The sequence below is a fragment of the Grammomys surdaster genome, unplaced genomic scaffold, assembly GCF_004785775.1.
Source record: "Grammomys surdaster isolate TR1022 unplaced genomic scaffold, NIH_TR_1.0 170, whole genome shotgun sequence".
Taxonomy (NCBI): Eukaryota; Metazoa; Chordata; class Mammalia; order Rodentia; family Muridae; genus Grammomys; species Grammomys surdaster.
This window is the reverse complement of record NW_021604618.1, coordinates 5,726,504-5,742,851: the sequence shown is the minus strand read 5'-3', so window position 1 is coordinate 5,742,851 and position 16,348 is coordinate 5,726,504. Positions and strand designations below refer to the sequence as shown.

The window sequence follows — 16,348 nt, the reverse complement described above, 5'->3', positions numbered from 1 at the left end:
ATACATATACATATACATATACATATACATATACATATACATATACATATACACACACATATATATATTTCATACCTAAGAGAATCAAATACAAGTTATTATTTATTACAAAGAAATTCAGGAGATGAAAACCACTTCCCAGTTCATAGTATGAGAGGAAGCAATAACAGCATTTTATCTAGTCCAGGCTACCCTCTCCTATGTCATGGACTAAACAGACTTTTTATGAGATTTCTGCTGCCACTAGGTGGTGACTGTTCAAATGTTCTTTTGCCTCCTACCCCACCTCAGGCTTTGGTGGGAAGGTAAGAAGTGACACACTGCCACCTAGTGCCCACTGACAATAATGTCTAGACTGATTAGATAAGTCTTGATTGATAATCATATGAATATAATCATATGAATCCCAAATCATGTATGCATCATTGATACACACATCGTGTTGTGTATATATTATAAATTTTGTTATTCATGTTTTACAGATGAGAAAAATTGGTCCAAAAGGCCAAATAGTGGTCTGTAGGAGAGCTGAGCATGGCAATGGGTCCCACATGGTTTATGTTCCACTATATCATGTGGCCACCAGCTATACATGGGAACACCTATCCTATGTATATCCTAGCAGGGCTTCTATAAGTGTGTGTGAGTGTGTGTGTGTGTGTGTGTGAGTGTGTGTGTGTGTGTGTGTGCATGTGAGAGAAAAAAATGAGTAACTGAAGGCTGGGTTTGGAGCTATAAAATAAAACATCATCAATATCATAAATGAACTTGTGATGATGGTTTATGTATAGTCCATCAATTGATCATCAGATGACCAGCTGGGATTAGGCTACTAAGTGGATGCTTCAGTGAGATATTCAAGATCCTTTCAGGGAAAGTAGTCAAAACATAATGTCATCGGATTCTAAATGTCTCCATTGGTGGTTGTTGCTTTGAGGGTGTCATTTTACTGTTTGCAGTGGCTTGTGAGATAGCTGTGACATATGTCTGTGAAGGGATCAGTGAACATCCATTGTGCAGCAGCAGGGGCTCCTAGCAGGGATGACAGAGAGTTTTCATCTCATATGCCAACTCTAATTGATTGGTGGTGGCTCTTTGGAGAAATAGACTGCATTGAGAAGGAATTGATGGGGCCCTGGAAGTTTGTAGGAGTGTGTCATTAATTCATTAGTAATATCTGCCATGAGGTCTAGATCATAAAGGTTTTGGACCGTGGCTAGTTTATGTCAGTTGTATTTACTGCTAAGTCCCAGTATGTAGATGGTATCCTGCTCATCAATATTTTTTGGAGGAACATATGTTGAAGGAAAGGAGATGATGTTATAAAATTTAAGTGAATGCCATTTTTATTTGCAGGATGAGAAGTCATAGGATACCTCCAGGAGCAGTGAGTGGGTCTGCCTCAATCTCTAGGGAGTTGTTTTCGATCTCCATTTTGTTCTTCCATGATGAAAGGAGATCCAGAAGGTTGGGGTGTTATTTCAAGGAGCCCCAACTGTGAGTTCCCACCTAAGCCTGGTGCTTTTGACGCTAACACTGTGATTGATTTTCGCTGCTCAGTTGTAGGCTTTCTTTTGTGGGTTCACCCTCCTCTCTGGAACATCAGTTTACATCCTTAGAGTGTAAACTGATGATGTTTCTCTAACTTACAGCTAGATCTGGTCATATGAAAAAAACCCCACTACCTCTTAAATGAATTCTTATTATGTTCTAGACATTGTATTTTATAATGCAATTGGCCTTTGATGCCTTTGAGACCTCCAAATATGGATTTACCTAATGACTGACATTTGGAGATGTTTGTACTGAGCAAGTACAGCTCCTTTTCTTGTCATCGTTCTCTGAACAATATAATATAAAAATGATTCATATTATATTTACATTGTAATCAGTATGATGGGCAATTCAGACATGACTTATTGGAGGGTATGGGCAGTATGGAAACACAATGAATGTAAATATTATGTCATTCTTATATGGGATTTGAGCACCTGCAGATTTTAATGTCTGTGGGGAATTGACTTTTGTGGATACTGACTGTACTTCATTTAATCACTACAAAACTTTAATGAGATAAAGATTTCTTATTTTCAAATAAAGAAACTGAATGACTTATAAGCTGAGTTGGCCTCAACTTCCTGGACTACTAGGGGATCACACTGAAGTGCTTCATACTTAGTCTATGACTCACTCATAGAGTCTGAAATCTGCGAAAATTATGGATGTCCCTCAAGCATGCTACAGCCTCCACCATCTCAGTAGATGATACATCTCTTTTTATTGTACAAATAAAAAGTTTTAGCTCAGCTTACTAACTCAGAGTGAACCCCTACAGTCATTGATTCTAGATACGTGTTTGCTTTAACCACAGGGATTCTTATTTCCTTGGCCTCCTCGATAGACATTCAGTACTTGTGGCTTCCTTTATTTCACTGTGTGTTGAAGGGCCTGTCAAGGCACCATCAATATGCTTTACAGCATAATTAGATTCCTAATTAGATTCCTGTTCTCCAGGAAACCTATCTATTGTTTTTTTCTTCAGTATTTGGAAATTCATTCTAGTTATTACTTTTTTTGTTTACTTTTGATACATGCACTCTCTACATAACCCTGGCTGGCCTCAGATTCACAAAGCTCCACTTGGTACTGTGTCTTGAGTGCTGGAATTAAAGACACATGTCAAAATACCACGATCCATGTCTTACTTTGTTAGCATGTCCCTCCTCTTGTCTAGTTTAGCTTTGTCTGGATTCATTTTTTCAATTCCTTATGCCCCTTTGTCATGAAAAGGACTGCTGATTTTCCAACCCATCTTCACATTTTATGTAGTTAAAAGCATCAGCTTTATTTCCATCACTGAATTGGTAAAGCAGTAATTCCTTTTCTGACTTAAGCTTCTCTCCTAGACTTATGCATTACTATTTTATGGTTGTCATAAGAAATGACTACAGACTCACTGACTTGGACAAAAAAATGATTATTTTATTTTTCTGGAACTTAGTGGCTTACAGTTACCCTGACTTTCTAAAGTTTAGGAGGTTTCATTCTGGAAATGCTGAGGAGAACATGTTCCTTCACCTTTCCCAGATTCTCAGGGTCACTGGGGTGCTTTGGCTTGTACCTCTTTTTTCCATTTTCTAGCTTCACTGCAAATCCCTATTCCTCCTTCCTGCCTTTTTTTCTTGCAATTCTGACCCTTCTAAGAGTCCCATGATCACAACAGGGCCACCCAACAATCCAAAGGGAATCTCTGCTGCTCAGTATCCTCAATCACTTCAGTAGAATTTCTTTTGCCATGTAAAGTGACATTTATGAGTCTCATGAGTATGAACTTGGGTTTAGTCAGGGAACCAGAATTCAGCTGACCACATATTCATAGTTACCAATTGTTGTCAGAATTGTTGGGATCCAGGACCCACCTCACAAACCACATGATCTCACTGATCTCAGTCAGACAGGGATAGTTTGTTGAGCATACACCCCAGGACTGATCAATTAGGGTTACAATTCAGGCTGGGTGGCTAAACTGTGACCTTGAGTTAAGATCCTACAAGGTTTTTAAGCCTAAAATCCCAAACATCTGTATCAAGTTATTCTTCCAATAAGGATAAGGTGATTCAGGATTTACTTAGGAACATGTCTTTGTTGCACACTTATCTGGCTTCCATTGGTTGGGGTATCAACTATAGTAGGGGATTTGTCTTGTCTAACACTCATGTTTTAAGTTGCCAACCAGGATGTCAGTTACCAAAATACATGTCTTTTTTTTTCCAAATAGGATGTCAGTTCCCAAGAAGAACTTGGGAACTTAAATTTTACTTGACCCCCCCCCCCACCTACTCAAAATGGAAGTCTTCTTATATTGGTGCAGCTGTCTCTCTTATGTTGGGGTCTATCCCAGGGGAAGCTTGTAAAAGCAAATATCATAAAAGCTTATATACAAGTTCAGGGAGTGCTGCTGGGTGGTTGGTTACGGTTCAAACTTACTGTGGGTAACTATACAAAGCAGTTTACTGACTTCTATTGTGATTGGTTTCCAAGGGTACAGAACATAACAGAATATGTCACCAACTTGGGCATGAGAAAGTTTCCTAGTAACAGCAAGAACAACATATGAGAAAATTTCCTTATAATATTAGTAATGCCACAAAGTGGCAGGCTAGCCAGGTAACAGTTACCTAGCTTAATATTTTAAGCTAGGTAATATTAATTTTTTACTTAGGCCTTAGAAAGAATATTTCATGGCAATTCTATTTAATCAGTAGCACCATCTTCCACCAATTATCTACTAAAGAAGTTCCTAAGCATGAGAAACAGTAAGGTCAGAAATCAATGGGTCAGAATACAGCATTTTCAAGGTCTCAGAGTAGAGGAAGAAGAAGAGTGGGTACTCCAGTTCTCAAGTCATTGACCTTTTCTTTGAGAAGAAACATTCATTTTTACTTGTGTAATTAACTATGCATTCAGTAATCAAGGAATTTAGTTCTAGGGAATAGTCAAGAAATTAAAATGCTATAGACTATGACATGGCCACCCTAACAAGGGAAGCATGTACAAAGTGCAGAAGGAACTCTCAGGAGAGATGCTTGTATTTCTTCAAAGTCAGATGTAGGCTGATGATAGACATGATAGCTGAGTATTTCCAGCTACAGAGGGTGTTCCCAGAAGTAGGGCAGAGCAAGCAAACTCGTAGGTCGATGAAAAGACATGATGAAGGGGTGTGTGTGTCAAGTTCATTACTTCTGCAAAGCAAATCTCGAGGGTTAGAGATGAGGTGGTTTGACTGGTAGGGAAGATTGAAGCATCAACAATTTTGCTTTTGTTCTTTGAACACACCACCCCCATTTTCATTTTCTGACACAGAGTATTTCTCCAAGTCCTTAAGACTCTTATAGCATTGCCCTAATGATGTCCTATCACTTGCCATCATAGGGACTGTCCAGTGGAGTGTGGCTGGGGCAGGGCCAGTTGGAGTCTCCTCCGAGGTTGACAGTTGCTCACTGGGTGGAAGACCTCATCCTGTCTGTATAGTAGGAGAGCTGGATGGCTCTGGAGTCACTGGCTGTTATCTTCCTCCACCTATAATCTATATATGGGAAGAAGACCAATAGAGCTGTGAGCTGCTAGGAGTCCAGAAGGGTCCTATTAATATTTTTGGATCCTCTGGATTCAGCCATCACTAAAGACCAAATTTGAAACTTCCCATGACACTCAGGTCTCTTTTTTAACTCTGTGACATTGATGTGGCCAAAGCCAATACCTTGATAAGGCCTGATGGAGAGAAGAAGGCGTATGTCCACTTGGCTCCTGATTATGATGCTCTGGATGTTGCCAACAAGACTGGGATCATCTAAACTGAGTCCAGATGACTAATTCTAAATAGACACTTTTTTTCACCATAAAAAATATACACTTTACATTTTCATCATTTACAAATGATGACATCAGCAGCTTTGCTTTTACTTAATACGTGGGGAGTGCCTCCAACTGACTTAACAAGAGGGGCCTGATATCTAATGTCTTTAGAGCTTTTCATGATCAAGAAGATAAGAACATCAGGGGTGAGTGCCAAGACTTGAGAAGGATGTCATTTGTTACAAATAGTCACTAGGACAGGGAAGTAGGAGCTGTCTGGGGTCTGATGGTGGGCATCAATTGCTCTTGTGAGATTAGAGTCCCAACTCTTGTGATGAAAGTACCAATACAACCCATTTTGATTGTTTTTGAGGTTACAATTCCAAATCGACTGTTTTTTTGTTAGTTTTTCCTTTCCTGTCTGTATAACTTATTTTTAATTTTATTGTTATTTTTCTGAGGTTTCTTTTTGTGACAGCTCTGGCTATGCTAGAACTTGCTTTGCATGTAGATCAGGTAGGTTTTGAACTTACAGAGAACTACCTGACTCTGCTGGGATTAAAGATGTGAACCACCATGCCCAGCCCAAATTTACTCTTGAAACAATAAAGTGCTTACTTCATAAAAAATTTCCCAGTGTCAATGACTTGATAATTTTTACCACTTCAGTTGTAGCAAAAAGTACAGTATTGAAATGAACTTCGGTTTAGATGATGTTTCTGACAGGATCTTGCTGTGTGACTTGAGACAAATTACTTAACTCCACTGGGCTTTAGTTTCCTAACCTATCCAGTGAGATTAGTAACACTCACCTTTGTTGATGAGAATACTTCTGGTTGTATGAAACTGCAATCAATCCAAATGAAAGCAATGGTAATTTTAGGTAATGGTTGATCTAACGTCTTAAGCCCCTGTTTTTCTTACTGCCTAGTTCTAGGCTCCATCTTCAGCACCAGCACTTACATTGGAAGTACACTCCCTTAGGTGTCCCCAATGCCTGGCAGCACAAGACGGGCCACCTACCCCAGGAGAAGGAGGCTTTACCTGGTGTTTCTGGTGGGACTTGAGATTTCATTGACAACTGCAGAGGTATCTGTGCGGTGCCCTAAATAGTCACTGTGCACAGGGAGGAAACTACATGTCTCCAGGCCAGTCAAGACCCATTCTTTGAGCTGAGGCAGGTCAGTGAGGATGAACAGCAAATAAGATGTCTTCTCAGGCAACATTTTGACAAGAAGGAAGTGAATAGAAGACAACACACAGCAGGCTTGTGCCCACAGGCTCCTTTTCAGAAGACAATAGATCGAAATCTTTAGCACAGTATTTGGCATGTGGAAAACACCCGATTAATATCAGCTTTGTATAGTAGTTACTTTTCTTCCTCTCATAGAGACATGTTTCCACAAATGACATGCCTATAATGTGGACAAAGTTGAAAATATGACAAACAGAGCCAACACTCATTTCCAGATTCCTCTGTAGGAAGAACAGGTAATCAGGATAGCTTTTGTGCTGACAGAAGTGGTGGCCAGCGATTTGAAAACACTTGCCAAAGTCTGTGCAGCCTTAGGACAGAAGCCATAATCCGCCCTCAACCCCCAGCCCTGCTGTCTGTTCCACTTGATTGCTGGCTCTCACTGGCTTTTCCTTTTTTCAAGTTTCTGTATAGGGCAATACTCAGCAACCAAACTGACAATGATCTATGTCCCTGGGAGTCCCCAGGAAAGACTACAAACCTCCAGGTTAAGGGCAGAGGCTACATCTGGAAGCTTCCATTTGAGAAAACACTGTCTGCTGCTCTGCCCCTATGTGTTCCACTCTGCCACCGCAGTCAGTCTCAAACCTGTCATAATATGGGAAGCTGTCAATTAGGGAGGCCACTTCCAGCTGTGTTGTCTGGGCCCACTATACAGCACTCCTGTCCCACTTCCCCTAAATGCGCCCATTAGGGAGGGAAGGTCCCTGTTGTAACATTGCTCCCTGATGGTGGCAGGACACAGAACAGCCAAATTTATGTCAGAAAGCTGAAATCATTTATTGCTGACAGCAGTAATAATGGGGCCTCAAACATGACCTAGTTTATTGCTCTCAGTGCCTGGTCTGAGTTGATAAATTCCTTTTGAGAGGCCAAGTGGGCAAGTGGGAATCCAGAGGGAAAGATGGCAATAGGGCTATGGTGTCTATAACCTCAGAGAGTGCTACAGAGAAAAGAGTGAGCTCAGGTATGCTCTTCATAACAGTCACTACCATTTGTTAAAGTGACAAGCTCTGGGACATGCATTTTTAACATATTTTCTGTCATCACAGTACCACCAGGCAAATAAATATTAGTCCTAGTCCAGTGATAAGACAACTAGAGCTGGAGCCTGGGGCTGCGGAGATAGCCTAGCATTTGCCTGCCAAATAGTAGGGCTTGAGTTTGAGTCTATAACTTACACATCCATACACATAGACACACAGATACAAACACATACACAGACACACACAAACAGACAGACACAGGCACCCACACACCCATACATACACACACAGACACCCTCCCATACACACATACACACTCATACACACACAGACACACAGACACACAGACACAGGCACCCATACACCCATCCAGTACATACACATATAGACACACACACACACACTCATACACACCAATATATACACAGACACACATACACACACAGACACACCAATACACACAGACACACATACACACACAGACACACATACACACACAGACACACATACACACACACACAACCCACACCCCCAGATTTGGAAGGTGGAAATAGATAGATTTCTGGGATTTTCTGCTGGATTCCCTGCAAGGGAATCCTTGTTTAAAATACCTGTTTAAAAACAATGTAAATGGTGAATGTGGTACTTGACTTCTACATATGCAAACTCACTAGCACATAGGTACAACACACACACACACACACACACACACACACACACACACACACACACACACAGAAGCCCAGAGACATTGCTCATCCAAGATCACACAGTTATTCAATGGAGATGTCCAGTGTGGATCCAGTTCTCTCTGACTCCTGAGCCTTATCCCCTCACACTATTCAGCATCTCAGTTGATTTCTCTTAAGTTTCACGAGATGGGTACTAAAGCAAGTTTCCATGGTACAAATCAGTAGTTTGGGTTTCTGGGGTGGGGGGGAGAGCAATGAGCATGCTCCTGAGACAGGAGTCTGGAATGCTTCAGGGGTGAGGAGATGCATGTGCATGCTTGCGTGTGAATTTTAATTGCATCTATTATGCTGCACCCTGCATCAGTAGTAATACTTTACTAATTGTGGTCCTACATCTCTGCTGGCAGCCTGTGGTAATCTGAAGGCAATAGGCTAGAAAGAGACTAATGAGAATGATTTCTTGATCGATGGGGCTGTTCTTTCTGGGTTTAAAAGGGCCTTGTTATCATGACAGCAGTCTGTTTTCATACCACATATTCAATGAAAAGATATAAAAGTCCCGAAAACCCTAAAACATTCAAGAACCTTAGAGGGTGAGCCCTAGAATCCAGCTATGTCTCATATTATATGAAGCTCATGGCCCCAGCTGCTTGTGAAATCTGAAAATGCCAGATGTGGCTCTTAAATGCCTCCACCCTTCTCTCCCATGCTTGTCCTTTGCTTACCTGAACCTCCTTTCCCAACGGATCAGAATATGGCAATGGTGCTCATCTCTAGGAACTCACTTCTGGGTAATTCAGCTCCTAACTGTGCCTTTCTCTTATCTTCTGAACAGCTAGACTCAGCCATGTTTCCTTGCCCTGAAAATGACAGTGGAGCAGCATGCATGGAACGAGTTTATCTGAGGTCCAGATCAAAACTTTTCATCAAGCCTTATTTTTAAATTTTCATCTTTAGCCGTTTCATTCTTCTAACTTAGAACAATTCTAATGCTTGTAAACTCACATCATTTAAATAATGCTGAAAGTGTTAGTGCTCAGCCACTATGTACTTTTAATACTTTCCTGAGCACACAGTATACCAAGAATAGGACATAGATTAGTGTTTAGGACTGGTAAGAGATAAAGATAGGCACCAGGAGGGAGAAAGGCACAAGAAGCAAGCATCTCTTTCTCAGTTTTGCAAAGAGGTGGACTGTTCACCTGCTAAGAATTGGAGGAAAGTTCCAGAAAGACTGGAGCTCCTATGATATGGTCACTCATATTATAGAACAAGTAGTCTTCTCATCAACAAAGGGCAATGTTTCTTCACAAAGAGGCTTTCCAATGCCATGTTCCTGTCAGGATGTTTTCTGAAAAATGCCAGCAGACAATGTCCTACGCATGACCCACTTCCACCCCTTGTATCTTGAATGGAGCCCAGAACTGGCTTCCCACACAGATGGTCTGACAACCTGGTGTGACAGAGAGGAAATGAGCTATTTTACAGTGTGTGTGTGAGAATTGAATGAAATGAACAAGACATACTGTTCCAGAAGAGTGTCTTCTGATATCAATAGCCAGAAGGCCTTTCATCTTCCTTTTGCTTTTTGGTGACTTTGAAATGTCTCCCACTCAGCAGACACTCCGAAAAAGTCCTCTGATGCACTGAACAAAGGATGAGAAAGGGTGACAGTCATTCGTGGAGTGTCACTTAGCATGTTGGGATCAGGGCTTACAAGTAGCAGCCATTCTTTCTGGGCAATTATAAATCAAAATATTATTCTTGTAAATATATTCTCCAACAAGACTCTTGAATATGCAAATTATCTGAGGCAGCCTATCAGTTTTGTGGGTTGGAAGAATGATCACTTCATGTCTATGCTTCTATGCAATCGTAACCCAGGGAATTTCAAGTGCTCACTTTTCAACAAGTTACTTTTATCGCTGGCATCTAGCGTTTGCCCATGAACAAATCCTTAGAGATAAATGAGATGCTTTCGTGTTTTTCTGACAGTGTCTGTGTTCCTGTCTGTCTGTCTGTCTGTCTGTCCCTCCATCCCCATGTGTGCGATCCATTTATCATTCCAACATAGAGCACCTATTGTGTGTCAGGCACTGTGCCAGGGAAGATATGATGATGAGCAAATCAGGCCTTAGGAAGAGTTAAAATTCACTCACACACAAAATTATAGTTGTAACAAGAGCTATGAAGTAGTGGTTTGAGGCTGTAAGAAAGGAGAGGAGGGAAATTTGTTGAGTGTGGGAACTTAGAGGTAGTTTCTACTAAAAGGCATGAATGAGCTGAGACGAAGATCCTAAGGGCCCTGACTTCAGTCAGCAGGGAAGAGCATGTGCAAAAGCACAAGTTACTATTCCCCATGGCTTCCTGTATTAGTTACTCTTCTGTTGTGATAAAACTCAATGACCAAGGTGACTTATAGATGGAAGAGCTTATTTGGCTTTAAGAGTCCATCATGGTGAGGAGGCATAACAGCAAACAGGCACGGAGGCTGAAGCAGGAAGCTAAGAGATTTGTGTCTTTAACAGCAAGAGTGAAACAGAGAGCTAACTGGAAATGGGTGAATGCAACCTTTCAAAGCCTCCCCTAAGTGGTTGAATTCCTCCAGTAAGGTTGCACCTATCTGTAACATCTCTGAACAGTTAAGTATCACTAACAAGGGATGACCAAGAGCTCAAATGTCCGAGTCTATGGGGGAGATGATTGTCATGTAGACCACCACCACACCCTGTAAGCGATGATCAGACTGGGTGGCTTAAAACAATACAAATACCTTACATTTCTGTAAGATTAAAGTGTGGGGAGCCTGTGCTCTTTCTGAAGGCTGAGGTGATAAATTTACTCCTTGCCCCTTGCCATGCCTACAGGCTGCTGTCCTCTAGCAGGAAGTCTTTCTCGTCAGGGTGGGAGCTTCTGATTAGCTGAGCTTACATAGTGCCCGTGTCCTGGTTATAAACAGAGGCAGGAAAATGGACATGTCAGTGTCATGTTTTGAAATTCCCTAAATGTAAAAAGAAAAAAGAGTGACCAAAAGTGGTAAGACTTTGAAACCTGAACAATTCCCATTTGCTCTTCTGTGAGCACTGCAGCGTTATCCCCAGCCCGACCATACCACAGTTAATCTCACAGCTTCTTCCTTGTGCCACTACAGTCTCTGCTTCCACTACTATGTCCTATCACTGCCTTCCTTTTTCCTAACCACCCTGCGTCTCTATTGGTCCACAGGGACAATTCAGTTTAATAGACACACCTCAGTGTTCTTAATTCCATCTACAAAGTTAAATTTGATATGTAAGGCAATATTAGGTAGCAGAGACTAGAAGGGGCTGCCCTCTGGTGCAGGGCTCTGTCTGTCATAAGTGGTGTCATGAGATTTTTGAATGAATGAAAACTGCTGATGAGACTTCCTGCTAGAAGAGAGCAAAATGAGGCAGAATCTAGTCTCCAGGGAACATGATGGCAGGGCTATTGGCTCTGAAGCACAGCAGCGATGGAGAATCTGTTTGAGCTGGGGAGTCCACGTGAAAGGAGATGTCAGGAGGTCGTCATAGGGAGCCTGACATGGGGCTGGCCATTGTCTTGACTTTGGAGCTTCCTCATCAGTCTGTCATAGAATTTCCTTCAGCTACTCTCTAGTTACTCTCTACTACATTTGTGTCCTACCTTGTCCAGTTGGAGTCTGCTTTGTCACTAGCCACCAGGATTCTGCTGTCACAAGAAATCAAGCTTAGGAAAACCTTGTTACCCTCTATAAGAACTTTGATTTTTCCCCAAGGGTGATGGGAAGTTATTAAAGCATAGAAGTGCTGGGGGTGGGTAATAGGCTTAAATCTACTTGAAGCACCTCATAGGTAGAGAGACAGGAAAGAGAGAGAGAGAGAGAGAGAGAGAGAGAGAGAGAGAGAGAGAGAGAGAGAGAGAATGAGAGAGACAGAGAGAGATGGAGAGAGATAATACACATTTTCTATACCACTATGATTGGTGAGAACATTTGTACTGATTGTTGTAAGGAATCAGAGATAGATGGTGTAAGAGGTTTATATCAGTGCTTCAGAAGGAATGTCTAGACATCATTTGGATATTTGTAAACCATTCAACACAGCACACAGTCATTATATCCCTACAGTATTAAGTAGATGGAGGAGACTTCTCATAGCCTGAGCAAGTGGCCTGTGATCTCCATGCTCCTGCCAGTGCTGAGGGGCTCAGCATTCGGAAGCAACTACAAGCCATTTGCAGCACACAGTGTGCTAGGTTGGTCTGAGGACAGTGGATGTCTTTTAACCATGTAATGATTGGTCCCTTTTGGTACACTTTCTCTCTCATATAGTTTTCTTCTATCTCTCCTTGGCCTCCTTGCTTGAGCCTGTTTGCTCTTAACATAATGTGTTGGTTTGAATCAATCAAATGTGTGATGTGATGTTTGATGTCCTGTTTTGGATGCAGTTCCGGCCAGACACAACCTTTTATCAGTATAAATCATGGAAGCTGTATGGCACTATGGCACCTTGTCACCCTTGTCACTGGTGGGGAATTCCCTACCCATGAAAGACCATAGTTCAGTCATCTCTCAATTAAACTTAATAAAAAAACCCCAGATCTTTAGAATCTAGTTGGAGAGAAAGGGCATCTGAAGCTGGAGAGGCGCTTGAGGCACAGGGAAACAGTTGGTTCGAATAAGGTCACAGATTAATTAGAATTGGGCTTAATTAAAGCTTCATGAGCATCTGGCCAGCTTTGCCAACAAAGGGGATCATCTGGGCATCTTTGAGCAGTCCCTTTCTCTGCTGGGCTCTCATTCTCTGATTTGGATGTTCATTCCAGCTGCTGTGATGGACTCTTGTGCCTGAAAGCATTATTTCCAAGTCAATGATACAGGCTTTTCTGTGGCTGCTTAGTTAGGTTACAGCACTGTTCTAGTGAAGTCAAGGTCTTAGGCTCCAGCTCCGTCCATGAGGAGTCTGCCCTGAAGCCTGGATTATGCTTTTCAAATGTGGAAGGAAAAGAAACTACTTAGCTATGAAGAAAATCTGGGTGTGTTGGCTGTGGAGAGGTTTCACCTGTCTTCTTTCTTTCCCGGCTCAAGGTCCTGTTTAAGTGGCAGGTACTTAGCAAATGCATTCCTGAAGGGTAGTGGATAGGACAACTTTGTGAATGAATTTGCGTATTGAGGACACTAACAGGGTATGCTACAAGGTGGCTGTATGTATCTTTTTCTTCTCCACCTGATTCCACATGAAGAAAGCTGATAAACTAACTCATACTAATTTGAGTAGCCAGTAGTAGCTTGGAGTGTTATCTTTAAAAAAGTGCTTACATTTTGACAGTGGTAATACATTGTTTCTGAATAGGTGATTTTCAACCTGTTTTGGATAGGTTTTTAGAGTTGGGTAGCTACTCATTTCAGGTTGTGTGAAATGTAGAGATTTCCCAGGATTTGGACTATAAAGTGCTAAACCCGGACAATCCAATGTCAAGCTGGGGTGAGCTAGTTACCACAATTTTGGGATTTTCCAGATTGATGAGTATATGGGGGAAGTGTTGGATTGGGTGGCAGTACAAAGAGGAAATTGGCCATGCAAAACTGGGGTCCCTGTCTCTGCAGTAAATAGATCAGCAGCTCTTAAACAATGCTCTGTATTCTGAAGCTGCATCTAAGGCTTTCCTTGAAAGGCCTCTCAAAGAATGAAAAGCAAAGAACTCAATAGGGAGCCAGAACAGTGTAGATGTTTGAGTGAGAGAGTTTGAAACCCAGTTCTACCAAGCAGGTGGTTGCTGTTTGGCTGATATGAAAATGGACACTCCAGTCTGGAGCATGGAAGAAAAGGCACTGTTTGCAGAGTGGGAGAGCATGTGCTATCACTTGTTTCTGCTCATGGTTTTCATTTCCTTGGGGAAGCAGGAGTCCTTGAAGGATTTGTCTGTGGAGCTGAGATTGTCTATAAAACGCTCACTTTGCTGCTGTCTGTTTTCTACAGGTTTGTCTAATTGGTGTACTTATGCTAAATGCCTCGAACTGAGTGACAAGAAAAGACTGGCATTTCTTAAAAATTAGGAGGGGAATTTGAACATCAAAACCCCAAAGACACAACAAGACCTCCGAGGACAATGGCTACTGATCTACATGGTAAGGTAAATCTAGTCCCCATTTATCTTACCCATCCCCAAATATAAGATGAAGAGATAAACCTGCCTTTTCCTCAGTGCTAGCAGGACAAACCTCTTCCTTGGTTACCAGGAAATCCCTGTGTCTCAGGTCACCTATTCTCCTCATGATCCTGACTGACCATACAATCCCCATTTACAGCGCAAGCTACACTGCATCTTTATCTCCTACTTCTGTTACACTTTGAGACCCTCCAGTCATTGGTCAGTATTCCTCTGTCATCAGCACTTCTGTAAGTGCTATATTTTTACTCTTGAAGAAACAGACCATCCCCTGAGGGTATCACAGTCCCCTGAATTTTCGTGTGATACTTGTTTTTCTCAAAAAATCAGACAGAGTCTTTCATATTTACATCTGTAACTTCCAAACTGTTTTTTCTAAACCTTAAAAATCAAAACAATGATAAAAAAAAAACCCTTCAGTTTCCCCCCTCTTTTAGTCCGGAAATAGAATTGAGAAGCATTTCTAACCTGTATTCTTAGATTTAAGAAAGCTAGACTGGGAAACAGAACATGCGAATTCTTTCTTTAAGGACATTAGGAGATATATGTAACTACAAATTACAGGGAAGGAAGGGATGCCAAATTTAGCAGAAGTCAGCATGGATCCTTCCTCACATAGAGATTATAAAGGGCCGCTGATTTCAGAAAGGCCCATGGAGTGGTTATCTGGTCAGTGACATGGCTTTGAAACAAAGCCTCTTCGATCTAGTTTTATGTTCAAGTGCATCTAACAGAATGTCATAGATAACAGAAGTTCTTTCTCTGTCACATAGGATAGTCTGGAGGTTTACTTTACCAGTTAGTTCTACTGTTATTTAGATAGGAAGTTTTCTGCTTATCGTCCTCACTATTTTGATGCATGGTTGAGATCTAAAGAGCAAACTCCTTCACTTAAGAGTTTGCTAGGACACAAATCATGAAATCCATAGTCCAAGTAGTTGTGAAGACATTCTCTAGGTTTCTAGGTTCTTTTATAGAGATCTCCCACAATACCTTCCCAATATAATTGTTAAGAATCTGATTAGACACTCATAATAGCCACAATGAAGTCCAGGAAAACTAATCTTTTGAAAGATAATGTTATCCCTAAATCAATAATGTTTTGATACAAGAACAAAGGAGAATGAAGGTTGGTAGTAGCTAATGAACTTGAGTCTGCTCTTACTTGTGAGAGCTACCTGTAGGAAATGTGCTTTGCCTTTCTGGAAAAGAGAAAGGAAAGTAAGATGGGTTGAGAAATAACACACAAGGCACATTGTTAGGAAGCACACTGCGTTGAGACAAGGCACAAAAGGGAGATTATATGTTGTGAAAAGTCCAAGAAGCTGTTGTTACTGTTGTCTGGAGGAAGAGAAGTTAGAAAAAAAGAACACTCACAACTTTATATAAAAAAGGTTTCCTCTAGGTTTTTGGTGAGTCCCTTAGATATTTCTCCTAAATATTTATTCAAATGTGAGCTATTTAGCCAATGGATAATGATTAAAAGACCTCAATGTCTTTGAAATAATTGAAAAATAGGGAAAAAGACTGAAAAGCTAGAGGTAGATAAAGAATTCTCACTAGAAAAGTCTTGTAACAGAGACAGAAAAATTATAGTTCAACTTGAATTATTAGTGAAAAATTAAGAGAACGATGCTTGTTATCTCCAACCACACAGGATCTGTGGGGTCCAGGAGAAGCTCCGTGAGCTCAAGGAAGAGGCAGAGCTGCAAGGAAAAACGGGAAACTATGGAGTGAATACAGCACTGACGTGGGCACAGTGCTGAAAAGTAGGGAAGGGAAATCCCAATGTAAATCCCCATGAGCACTTTTAAGATGATGACAAACTGCCCTACAGAAGGTAGACACAGGGAGTCCAATAGATCTAGAATTAATGCTGTTCACCAGTGAAC

At 41.3% G+C, this 16,348-nt stretch overlaps 1 protein-coding gene across 1 annotated transcript in view; it reads left to right on the top strand.

Moving 5' to 3' along the window:
- Positions 1-14,325, top strand: part of CUNH11orf74 (chromosome unknown C11orf74 homolog) — a 152,178-nt gene extending 137,853 nt beyond the window's left edge. The window contains exon 7 of the mRNA XM_028767020.1: positions 14,267-14,325. Within this exon, the coding sequence (XP_028622853.1) occupies positions 14,267-14,308 (42 nt within the window). The 3' untranslated portion in view covers positions 14,309-14,325. The remainder of the gene's footprint in view (positions 1-14,266) is intronic.
- Positions 14,326-16,348: the final 2,023 nt, after the last annotated feature.